The sequence below is a fragment of the Larus michahellis genome, chromosome 8 (genome assembly GCF_964199755.1).
Source record: "Larus michahellis chromosome 8, bLarMic1.1, whole genome shotgun sequence".
NCBI classification, from domain to species: Eukaryota; Metazoa; Chordata; class Aves; order Charadriiformes; family Laridae; genus Larus; species Larus michahellis.
In genome coordinates, this window is record NC_133903.1 from 54,055,871 (window position 1) to 54,068,921 (window position 13,051).

Sequence of the window (13,051 nt, forward strand, 5' to 3'; positions counted from 1 at the left end):
AATTACTCTTATGAAATATTGTTGGTAGCAATTATGTGTAGGTTTATTTAGTAAAGTTCCCAGAGGTCCACATGACAAGGAGTCTCAAGTAATAGGCAGTTGTCTCCGTCATGCAAATTTGGGGAATGAATTAATCAAGCAAAAGGTCAGCTGTGACCATTATCTATCTTACCCATCAGTGCTGATCATCACAGTTTCTGTGAGCTATTGAACAAGTCTAGACTGTTTTGGTAACAGAAACTCGCTTCCTTCAGTCCCAGAGATGCAGATTTTCTTTCGAAATGCTACCCAGCTACTTGAATCTTGCAGAGCCTAGTAAAATAGAGAAAGTCGATCATCTGAAAAACAGATAGTTCCCTCTCCACCCCGTCTGATGTGGATGTTGCAGACCATGCTGTCGCTTCTCCTACGTTATTAGCAGGCAAAGGGTGTGAGCTCCATTCTAAGTGTTGTCTGTCACCCCAGATACAGGGGAGACCCCTTCGGATAACAGAGACTTCATTCTTCCATCTCTAGAGAGGTTTGGGCTGACAACAAAAAGCTCAGCAGCAGACACATCGGAGATGATGCACAAGTTTGGTGAACTGACAGCCAGCTGTTGGTGAAGCAAAACCTTCTCCCTCTCTACCCTTGTTAGGAGAGTATTCCGCTCGCTGTCTGCAGATATCTGCAGGGCACTGGAGGATACCCTCTGGAAAAGGTGCCGGCAGAGGGGGTGGCTTGTGGTGCCAAGCCACTGCCAAGTCTACAGTCCCATTCCCTTGGCAGAGGCTGGGGGAGGCCATGGCAGGCTGGAGCAGGGAGAGGGGCATGGGGAACGCTGTTCCCCTCTTGGCTTGGAGTCGGCGCCACGTGCTCTTGTGCAGAGAGCTGCTGGGAAGATCTCCTCCCTTGGAGGTCCTTCAAGCAGCCAGATAAAGTGCACTGCCCAGGATGTGAAGAAAGATTTAGGATTTATGAACATTCCGCTAGAGCCAAATCAAACATATTTGTTTTGTGATGTGTTATTTGTCAAAATGACATCATTCTTCATGCTGATAAACAAGGGAATTCTGACTGCACCCTGGACTGAAAATGCCACGCTTTAAGATGTTAGCTGTGTGCGGGAAGGAGCTGTACGGAGCAAGTGGGGTGACTTCTAATCCTGCTAATGAGCCGGTGAAACCACAAGCACACAAGCGTCCATGCAGTTGCTTACCGCTCCTGTATAAACACGGGAATGATCCAGCTAATTATCCCTGAGACAGTTACACTAATTCCACAGGTAAGAGGTGCTTGTGCAGACGAGGCGCTTTGAAAAGCTGAGATCATGCAGCACAGAGGCTTGGCCAGAGGCTGCTTTAGCCACGGGGCCAGGGCTGAAGCTGTCCTTGCTGTGATGCAGGCAAACGAGTGCTAGAAATTAATCACCGCCGCTCCAGGCACAGAGCATGGGTGCGACGGAGGAAACCCAGCTTCCTCACGCCTTTCATCCCGTGGCCAGGTAAAGCCAAAACCAAACTGCAGGGCAAGTCCTGCCAGCCCCAGCTCGTACTGGATGCCTGTGGCGAGGCGTGGGGTGCCCCGGCTCCTGGCGTGGGGCTGGGAAGGGACGCTGCTGCCTTCCTGCAGCCCGGGAGAGGAGAAGGGGCTCTCCTCCACGCAGAGCACGTGCGTGAAAGCCGGGGTATAATAAACCAAGTCTCTCTAAACAGCAGCCTGTATGTTTTCTGCTATGCTAAGCATTACAGTAGTGAAGGTAGTTAAAGGCAGCAGCATGAAAATTAACATTTAAAAAGATACTCTGTATTCCTTAGCAAAGCACTGCTATCCAAAACATACTGTTTGGACTTGGGTATGAGAGGAAGAAAAAAAGATTATAATAAAAAATAGACTGCAGGCATAGAGTGAACAGTTGCCGTGACCTTGCCTTTTGTATGCCATTACACAATTCAATGGCAGTCCACTCAAACCTTGCTCTCGATCAATATCCTATTAAAGCAGCACAAAAAGTCTCTATAAACTTAGTGGTTAGCTATGTTTATAAATGGAACTCAGCATAATTAGATGGTCAATAGCAGGCTGTACTTGTAATTTTAAAATGAACATCACACATTTCATATCTGTTGTATTCGGCAAAACCTCTTTGAATCTGAAGATACAGCGCGTAGGAAACAAAGGCCTTGCGAAAAAAAAACCCAACACCCAGCTCCCCTTTCCTCTCGGCAGCGGCTGCGCTGCTGTGTGTTTCCCTTTGTTTATGGAGTCACAACACAGGAAAAAGTTTATTAGTCAAATGTCATGTTTCTCCCATTTAACCTTAAACGCATTATCACTTTGCTGCAGTGTTACACATGTAATGATCTTAGTCACATCCCAGCCCCTTTGTAAAAATAAATACATAAAAATGGAGAAAAAAAAAGAGAAACTAAATATTAACATGACTAAAAGAGAGTGCCGTATTCCAAGGAAGACAAATGCCAGCCTGGCTGGTTTTATTTAGTGGGTTTCCTGTTCTGTAATTCAATAAATTTTTCAAAATAAATATTCCAATTGGGTTAAGTCAGAGGGCTTTTTGTTAATTTCTCTGTTATTTTTCTTGACATTTCGGGTGAAGATCTGAGCTCACAAGCTGGCAGCGGAGGGAGGAGGCTGGCAGCGGGGGCGATGCTGCCCAATGTCCCGGGGAGCAGCTCAGGCAGAGGCGCCCACCTTCCTCCTCCTCCTCCTGCCCCTTAGAGTGAGGAAATGTGTCCCGGATTTTCTTTGTGATGCCAGCAGTTGAAATGGGAGCTGAAGCCGGCATCAGTTTGTTGCTGAGAAAGCCCGTGCACATTAGCGGGCTGGGTGTTAGGGGAAGAGGGGTCCTTCCTCCTCGCCCCCGGCCAGGTCGGAGCCCTGCGTCGGATGACATCTCGATGCCGGCACGTAGGTGGGGACTATTGTTTTGACTCGCAACTGCAATTTCTGACATCCTTTCCTGTTTGGGAGATGTTCCCGAGCTATCAGAAGGTCACTTTTGCTGCAAAGCATTTCTTGGGGGGGGGCGGGGGGAGGGGGGATGGCATGTTTTTAATGTCGTTGCCTGGAGTTTCTGCAGGCTGCAGCCTGTAACAGCCGGCTGTGCTGGAGGGCAGCTTCCCAACCACGCTGCTGCTTCGTGTGGGGCCACAGCATCTTCCCGGGGCAGAGGAACAGGAGTGTAGGGAAGTTGCGTGGTGGATTGTCAGATGCTACAGTGAAGAGGTTTAATTTAGACAGAGTTTTGCCACAGTTTGCACCACTCTTATCCCTTTGCTTACGCTCCAGAGCTGCAGCCTTTATGGGGAATCGTGCAAATAGATGGAAGTATTGCCTTCCCATCAGCTTTCTGGGCCCGTGAGAGGTGGACAGTCCACCAAGGCAGTGTGAGAAGCCATTTTGGAGCAGGGTCGGATGCCTCCTGGCCGGGCTAGCTGCAGCGTGCCCGCTCTCATGGCGGGTTGCACTGCAGAGCACAGGGTGAACGGAGGAGGCAGATGCCAGGCAGCGAGCTCCGAAGCCCAGCGCAGGAGGCGCGAGGTGTCACGCAGCTCTGCCGAGGCTGAAGCAGAGACAGAAAGCACACACAGCTTCGACCAAATCCCAGCTGGGAAGAGGAAGCGACCTTCCGCCATGCGGATGAAAGGCATTAACCTCTTCCCGACAGTCTCTGATAGGGCTCTGCAGTCGACTGGTTGCTGTGTTTTATGGTAGTAAATGGGGTAGCTGCAAGCAAAGGTAGAAATACCCCTTGGTGAAAGGCAGGCACACCAAATCTGTGCCTATCGGGCAGGCAGGAGAAGGGATTTCAGAACGGTTTAGCCTGTGCAACATTTGCCACAGCACCGGAGCTGGTCGTGGCAGGATCGTGGCTCCTGCCTAGGGGGTGCCAAGGGGTTTTGGGTACTTGCCGCTGTAGGCCAGCCAGGCATTTCAGCCTCTGCTGCTTAGATCTGTTGCTGTACATCAGAGGTGGGTTTCATTCTTTAACCCTCAGGTTGTAAACAGGCTCTTGAGCGTCGCAAGGTGGTTCGACCTGTAGCCAACAAAGCATCCTTCGGGTTTGCTGCCCAGGAGGAAATTTCTGTGTGATTAGCCCTTTCTACTTTGTGCTGAGTTTACACAGCGTTAGCAATACGTTGTTCCTACCCCACCCCTGCTCTGGAGATACAATTCATTTTTCCATAGGGCCAATTCAAGGGTTGGAAAAGAAATGTCCAGGATTTGGGGAGAGAGCGATAAACAGAGTGGGGGTGAGAGAAAGAAGAGAAGCGTTATCTACATACCAGTTTTTCTTCCGTATCTGTTTGGAATAAAACTGTTTCATAAATCTTGCTGTGCCTAGGAAATTCATCGTGCCTCAGAAAAAAAAAACGGTGCTTTAATTTAGTGCTTGCCTTTTTATGTTCCTGTTTGGAAAATAGTAGGCTTAACCTGTAAGTTAGGCTTTGGTAGGTAGAGGGTGCAGAGGAATTGATCAGCAAAGGGTTTACAGAGCACAAATCTGTTTGGCAAGGAAGTTGCTGAAAACTGTGGAGTAGATGCTGCAGCGAGTACCTTTATGATTGATTTCCATTCAAGTCAGACTGACTGCAGTGTGGTCATTTTTCTAACCCATAACTGCTCACACTGCAGCAGTCTGCTATCTGCAGGGTGTCTGAATTATAGCAGTCCATGTCCGTGGTACCTTTTACGCAAATTACTTACACCGGTTTCTTTTTCCATGCAAATTCATCAGTTTTACAGCCTCTTGTAGCTGCTGTCAGGAAACTGTTGCAGAAAGCACAAATTGATAAAAGGAGTTAATTTTACTATGCTTAATTTTTCTTTCTTTCTGTTAACACGCCCTCTCATATACCCAGCGTGCAGGAAACGTATGATAGTTAAGAGAAGATAACAAAGGATTTGAGTGTTCTTGTCATAAATTACTTCCCAACTTCATTCCTTTTAATGATCATTCCAGATTTTCTCAAGTTTTAATGGCGTTGTGTATTTTCCGTCCCATGCTTTTAAAAGTCGGTGGCTATCCAGGCTGTTCCCTTTCTGTCTCAATGACGTTCTTAAAAGATCCTTGCCAAACAACAACTAATTGTCTTGTGGGGATGATGAGGCAGCTGCAAAACTACATTATTCCTCTGTCAAATCTGACATTGTGAGCTCCTTAAGACTTGGGGTGAAATACTGGCCCCATTACAGTCAATGGCAGCACTCCCAGAAGCCTGTGTTTCAGCCCAGACATGTTAGCTGGGTGATAGGAGCTATCCTGTCTTCGTTTCCTCACTCCTGCCCCATCGGAGTGAGAGATTTTTTTCGTGTTTGAAAAAGGGCCAGATTCTCAGACCAAAGATTAAACTTGGCTCAGCATCCTCGTGTGGCATTGAGACTGCTTCGCCTGCCTTTGTTGCTGTGAATCGGGGCTCTCAGACAATACATTCCAGGCCAAGCTTGTGCGTTTTATTGTGCAGCGCGTCCTTTTTCAGATGTCTCTGAAATGTGAGAGAAAATCATGATCTGTAATTGTCAGCTCACAAAGTTGTATTGTCCTGTAAATAACACTGGAACAGCCACAGCGGATATGGTACCATTCGCCGTATAGTGGCATTTTTTGTGTGAAATGCATTATCTGTTGACTTTAACGTTAAACTGCTCCATTCCTTTTCTGTTCCCAGAAGAATACGGCACACGGAGTTCACAGCCTTGTGCCTGCAAACTTCAGAGCGTGTAGGAATTCGTAATGCTTTAATGTAAAACCAAGGCTCTAGGACAGGGAAATTAGGGGGATTCATGTCCCTTACAATAAAACGTAGGTGCTGGGTAAGGCAGTGGGAGGTGAACAGTGGAAGGTAAACTGCTGGATAAAAGTTCTGGAGAGTCATATGTCTCTAGCTCTGATTTAGCTGGAGGAGAGGCCAGAGGAAAGCTCAGATGCTCGCAGGCGGAAAAGAACCGAGGCTTCTCATCGGCTTTTGTGCTTTCTCCAAGGAGCGTTTGTAACCTCTGTGCTTCTGGATGTACATCACGTATATACTAAAGGTCCCGAGGTGTGTATTTCCCTGCCCATACTGCTTATAGATTATGCCATGCACACGACAGGGATGGTGCAGCCTATTTGTAACTATGCCAATAAATGCAGTGCTGTCCTAAAAATGGAAGCAACAAGTTTCACGAAATGTTAGAAGGATTTTAACAGAAAGGCAGTGCTTAAAGCAAGTCTTCCCATCATTGTTTAATTTTCTAGAAAAAAAAGAATACCTTTGGAGGAATGTAAGAAAGAGTCTATGTCATGGAACATCGTATTCTTGGTAAAATTTACATCTTGATTGCAATGCCAGTTACCATTAGCATCTCCTAATTTCCACGTCCCACCTGTTCTCATCATGAAACTAAACACACTCATGAGGAAAAGGAAAGTGATTTTGAAGTGCAATTCATGCCTTATTCACATGACTTACTGACTGCAATCTCTTTTGTTTCCCCAGCACCGATAGCTGCAGGAACAGGCCCTAATTTCTCCCTCTCAGATTTGGAAAGTTCTTCATACTACAGCATGAGCCCAGGAGCAATGAGGAGGTCTTTACCTAGCACATCCTCTACCAGGTAATTTAATCTCTGCCTAATACCAAGTTACTTGGAAACCCAGGCCAGCATCATTACTCATCTGGGAAAGTAACCATTAAATTCTTTGACAAGCTGTTCGGGGGCCTCAAGATGTGGAGCTGTTTCAGATTCACAGGGCTGAACGTTGAACTGGGTTGCTGTTAAAGTTCTTTTTATACTTACAAGCTTTGAAGAAAAACTGCTGCATTGACTCGTATAACTTCTGGCCTGTATCTCGGCGTATCAGGAGAAATTCCACTGGAATTGTTGGAGTTTCACTTGACTTGTGGCAGAAGAGAATTAAGACGGGCCGCTTTGTCCCAGCAGGAAAGGCTTGAGATAGGCATACATGCATTCTTTATTGTAACAAGTGTTGTCTGTGAGACTAACATTGTTTTAGGACCTTGGTCTGTAATGCATTCTACTTCCGATATAGCATTTAGAAATTTGGGACTCAGCCTTTGAAAAACTGAATTGTTAATGCAGATGACTACCCAGTCTGATTTTGATTTTGGCTTAGACGCCAGCTATCAAACAAGGATATTTTTTATTTTTTACCTTTCACTTTAACCATCCATGAGATTAGATTTATAAACAAGCCCAGTCACTCTAGTAGTCTTGAACACTATTAAGGAACCAGATTGATTTTTTTTTCCCCCACAGCCAAAATAGATCACTTATTTCAAAGACATGACAAGAAAGTCTAACTTCAGTGCAGGGTTCTTTTACGTTTTTATCTCAGTCTGCAGTGCCACCAGCTTTGCAGTAAGCATATACACGTGTAAAAAGTCTCTACAGTTTGAATATAGCTGTTGTTTTTATTTAAAAAAAATATATCTTTAAAGAGAGCCTCTTAGCAATAACTTCTTACAGTTTGCAGTGATTGGAAGAACATTCTACATCTTGCACTTAGTGCGCACATTATGAAGCTCGGTGACTACAATTCCCATTACACATCAATTAAAAACTTTGTGCTCTTTCATTTTTTGCGTGTAAACTGTGTACCCTACAGTGCTCATCATTAGCACCATTCTCAGGTAGAATTTAGTTGTGACTCCAGAAGCAAAAAAGTGAGGTTATTAATGTTACTTAAGAGCTCGGTTGTTACTCTTCTATTCTTCTGCAAATAGCTACCACTGATAAGGAGCTAATTATAAACAGCATGGGTAGTTAATAACTTGGTAATATGTTTGTTTTCCTCTCATTAGGCTGTTCCCAGTCAGAAAAAAAAAAGTATTCCTTAAATACACAGACTCAGCAGAATTATCAGGCGGTAATTATATTGTATGCACACAATTTCCCCTATTGACACATAACAATTCTCTAAATTAAGGAATGGCCAAACCTGCATTCCGCGCATACCGCAAGAATTATTCTTCCTGTTTCTCACAAACTGATTTTGCATACCCGCCAGCTCCTACCTGTGCAGAGCTTCGGGTGGGGAGCTGCGAAGAGGCTGCAAGTTTTAAACCAATAGAAATCGCAGTGGAATATTTTATGTCTGTTAAATATGTTCCCCCTACACAGAGGAGCCTGTTCTTGAACGCCTTAAGTCTTAATAGAAGACAGATTTAGTGAAAAAACTGAGCTGACCCAGCCTTGGAAAAGTACTTAGAAGAGAAATTCTCAGTAACGTCCCCACGCAGTCTGTACAACTCATTAGAGAAAACAGAGCCAAGCTAAGTGTCTTTGGCTTTGGGATCCTCTCCCTGCAAAACTACCAGAGTCTGAGTCAGGGGCCACCAGAGACCCCTGGAAGGGCTCTTCTGTCTCCTGAGCTTTTGGCGAGGGAGGTGTGATATATCACAGGGGAATCCTTTCGTCCTGACACTGGCAAGAGATACCTGTCGGGGGCTTTTTATGCTTGGTGGCATACTGTTGCAGAGTAAAATGCTTATACTTGTACGATAACACGAACATTTGAACCCAGAATGGATTCTTCCATCTTTCACTTGTCTACGCTTCTTCTTATGAAGTCTGGGTTAGTTTAATGGCTACAGTTAAAAGATTTAAGATATAAGTTTGAACGGGTAAACGATTTGTCTTTCCAAAGAAGCTGTGGAAAAATCTGACAGTTAAAGTAAGTCTTGGGTGTCATTACCATATTCATTCAAATTGCAAAAATCACGCAATGCAAATTAAATTCCTGCCTTTTCTTTGACCCCTGTGTACTTTGAAAAATCTCCTACTTCCCGATCTATCAAAGCCCAAATGCTAAACTGTCTAACAGTTAAACTAATGCGTGTTTAGGGGTTCAGTCTGGTCTCTGTGAGAGGTTGTTTTGTATCTCACTGGAGCTCGGTCACTGTAAATGAAGCAAATCAGAAACAAAAAGTGGCTGCTGAGAGGTTGGGTGGGCAGGATGGCCGTGCAGAACTCACACCTTCCCCTTCCCAGGGCCCTAAATCTATTACGGTTTCCCTAACCGAGTTAGTCTCAAGCAGGGTTAGCAAGATATGTCCCAACAGAAGCTCCTTTGTTCCTTTCCACATATACAATATTTATGATGTGTTTTTTCTTTCTCAGCTCTACAAAGCGTCTCAAGTCTGTGGAGGATGAGATGGACAGTCCTGGTGAGGAGCCATTTTATACAAGCCAAGGGCGCTCTCCGGGAAGTGGCAGCCAGTCAAGTGGATGGCATGAAGTGGAGCCAGGTAAGCCACGGCTTTCAGGAGCCCGAGAACACGATCTCCAGTCGCTCTGTTTTGTTATCAGAATACACTGAATGCTGTGTAGAAAGGTGATCAATTCTAAACATCTTGTAACTTCTTCTGAGAAAAGGTCAGTCTAATGGAAATATTGTAGTGGGTTTATTGCTCCTGCAGCTGTGAATGTTTCTATAGTGTGTCACTTCTGTATTTTGGCCAAGTATCTGAAGTATTTAAATAATGCAGCAAAAGATAGGCAGTCTTTTTCTTGCAAAACATCCAGATTCAATTCTGGGATAGCGGTGACAATCGCTTAGCAAAAAGCTGTACCTGCCGGGGCTGTGCCCTACAGTTGTACTGTTTAAATAAATATCCCGAAATTTATATAAGGTAGAAGGACTTTTCAAGCCTTATACAACACTTGAGCTCACTTGGTAATGACTTTTAAGAGACTTACAGAAGGAGTTGTTTTATTATTCTGTAATACCATGAAGTGTGATGGGAGACTTCATATCAAAATAGATAACAGCAGGTGTTACAACGTTTGGGAAGCAGCTCTTCTGCCTTTTCTCAGTTAATTTTTGTGCGTGATCTTTCTTGTTGATCATCTTTTGGGTTATGTTATGTTACATACTTAACTGTCCATTGATCACTTATCTTGAGATCATCTGGGTGCTTAATACTATTGAAAAGATTTTTCTGGGTCAGTGCTACATGCATAGGTGAAGTTAATGCCTCAGTTTTGCTTACATCTAAATATCTGATATTTATTGCCAATAAAAATTAGAGAAGTCTTATTTGTTAGGCCAAGGCAAGCAGTGCTTTCATCTTCAGCCTCCCAGTGTTTGAGGAGGCCCTCTAAACAGCCCAAAGGATATTTCGCAATACATATTTTTTTCTTTCTTATTTCTTTGGATTTAAAATGGTATGGTTTTGGGTTTGTTTGAAACAACACATGCTTGTCCAGGGTACTGTGTATAATGAACTATATACAGCACAGAAAAGTAAATTCAACCTGAACAGCATTAAAATCAGTTCCGTGGGCACTTGGCCAGCCACCTATATCCTTCATCATGTAGGAAACATACCCACAGCCTTCTCTGGAGACCCTGTCAAACAGCTGTCCTTTACAGCATGCCCAGAAAGTCACCAAATTTGGGCTATTCCAGACTGGGGGGGGACTGATTCCCGCGCCTGGGAGCCCTTGGAGGATCCCCTGCCAGCTGCCCTCTCTCCTCTAATGAGGAGGAGCCAGCTTGTGGGCCCTTATTGACTGCAGATGTGGCACTTTGGCAGGAGGAGAGGGTGGACCTGCAGGCAGACAAGTGCCAGGCTTCCCGTGACTGCCTTGCCGCCGCCGTCCCCAGGGCTCTGGTGTTTTCAGTGAGGTGTCCTGCTCAGTAGACACTAGGGGCTGTTTCCTCCATCAGCTCCAGGCTCCAGATGATGTAAGGCACAGCTTCACCTTGTACTAAACTAGTCTGCTCATGGAGCGGCAAAAACACGAACAAAAGCTCAGCGCCCATTGAAAGGGAGAGATCACAACCTGCTCTGCAGACACAGATGGCTAAAAGCTGACTGGGTCACTGCTTCTACATCATTGTCAGACGGGGGGCTAACTCCCCCAAAGTTTGGGGTACTCTTTGTTAATGACAAATGTTCTCCATTTGTGCAACAGCCAGAGGTTGGCTATTAATTTTGCTGTCACTTCTGGTGGTTTTCCCCACATGGGGTCATTACCTCTGTCTCATCCAAGTCCTTAGTAGATGGTGGCACAGAGCTGCTGAGCTGGACAGGAGAAGTCCCTAAAGCCTTACACCTCCAAAGCACCTCCGCCACTCTTGGCACCACTGGGTGCCCATCATGAAGAAGCACAACTGCCCACGTCAAACTCCCTGAGGTGCTCAGAAAGGCAAGAACAAGTCAGAAAAGAGAAGGTTCTTCCTCCCTTATGACCTTCCTCCCTTACTACAGAAAAATCCCAGATCCTGCTTAGTCTTGCCTGTAAAATGGCAGAAAATCACCTTGCAACATCAGGGACTCAAGCCAGGTACCAACTAGATACAGCTCAGATTCACCAAGCTATCTATCACTGTCACAGCTATGAAGAAAAAGAGCTTTATCCAGCCTGCGTGGGATGCACTTTCAAACCATCTCTGTGCTATATCCACACAGCCCCACCCGATACTTCTGCCATGGCTTTCCAGCAGCCTGTCCTCTGAATTCATTGCCTCAGCTTCTCCGTTAAACAGGGTCACTGCAAGAGCACGGCTGGCAGAGAGATTACCTAAAGAGCCGCAGCTCATCAGTGGCGAAGGACAAAGCAGTACTGAAGTGTCCTTCCGTGCCAGGGCGACAGTGGTATGTCACTGGAACAAGGTGCTCCCCCCGAGGGACACATCCTGCCGGGGTCTGTGCACAGTGCCCTGCTTCACCTCAGAGATCACACGTGGGTCTGGTATTAACGCCTGGCCCTTTGTATTTGACGTGGGTGCTTTGTCTCCAGAAGTGTAAAATGTTTTATGAGTCTTCAATGGGGCATCTGCCTAGAAAATATATTGGTCATCTGAAAGCTGTACAAATGATGTTAACATGCCGTGTTACCCGGTGGCTTGCCGCAGAGCTCCTCTCTGAGAGGGGAGCTTTGGAGCCTGGACCTGTTTCACATCCATCCTTTCTGATGTCTCTCCTATCCAGAAAAAAGGCCTTGCCATTTATTTAATCAACAGTCAAAATGATGGCACGATTCTAACATACAATAATCTCTGAGCTTCATCAGTGTTTTGGGTTTTTTCTCAGTGAAATTTGCAGTAGAAGTTTAAAGACTAAAACCGTCTTTCTGTTTGACTTGGCATTTCTTTCCTGTGGTTCATTTTATGCTGTGTGGGATAATGCAGGTATCGACGGCGCAGAATGATGCTGGTTGGGAAGGCAGGCTGAAGTTTTATCCTGTGCTGGCAGAGTAGCGTAAGCCAGTTTTCCAAACTCCGTAATTAAACCCTGTCCTTTGGGTTACCAGCCAAACAACGGGAGGAGGAAATCAGACCAAGGAAAGGAAGCTTAGACTTGTCTGTGGGATGGCTGTTCTGGCTGGGAAGGAAAGTTCAGAGAGGAGCCAGCAGCCAGCCTCCCAGCCCAGTAGGATCCACACCAAAGATAATAATATATCCTTTGGCTTTATTGCCTTTGAGTAGATTGCTTCCTCGCAGGAGATTTAGATTTACGCAGAGATAGCTTCTTGGCCTATGTGCCTTGACAGGTTTATGGGAGCGAGAGGATGAATATTCTCTGTGTGTTGCATTTGCTTAATTCTGAGGTGTGCACATGAGAAAAAGTGGGGACTCTCAGCGCAGGAGCAGGTGTGAGGCACCCGTGTGCTTGTGCACATGTAGAGACAGAGGGAAGTGCCTGTGGCACGGAGGCTGTGAGACGGCTGTAGCGAAAGGTCTTGCCTGGGACGGTGCAGGGAAATCAGGTCTGTGCGAGGGGGAGATTGGAGAAACGTCGCGCTTGAAAGAGAGCACAACGTAGAAGAGAAAGGGAAAATGAGAAGACAATTTTAGAACATACAGAAGGGAAAAAGTGTATAGGGGAAAGAAAAAAAAAAAAAAGAACAAATGCCAGGAAAACAAAGATTTGACTTCCTAGAAAGGAAATATGAAATGGAATATGTGAACTCCTCTTAGAGAAAGAGAGCACTCCAGGCAGAGGGTTATTTACCGCCAGCCGTGACTAGTCGCTCTACATCTGTCTCCATTTTTTTCTCTTGAACAAATTCCCTTTTTGGATACTTTCTTCCTGCTTTG

At 45.5% G+C, this 13,051-nt stretch overlaps 1 protein-coding gene across 26 annotated transcripts in view; it reads left to right on the forward strand.

The window, feature by feature from the left end:
- NFIA (nuclear factor I A) overlaps positions 1 to 13,051 on the forward strand; it is a 363,628-nt gene that overhangs the window by 273,423 nt on the left and 77,154 nt on the right. For all 26 annotated transcript variants that reach the window (XM_074598846.1, XM_074598837.1, XM_074598836.1 and 23 more), the window contains 2 exons: positions 6,480 to 6,597; positions 9,124 to 9,251. In XM_074598846.1, coding sequence (XP_074454947.1) covers positions 6,480 to 6,597; positions 9,124 to 9,251 — 246 coding nt within the window. The remainder of the gene's footprint in view (positions 1 to 6,479; positions 6,598 to 9,123; positions 9,252 to 13,051) is intronic.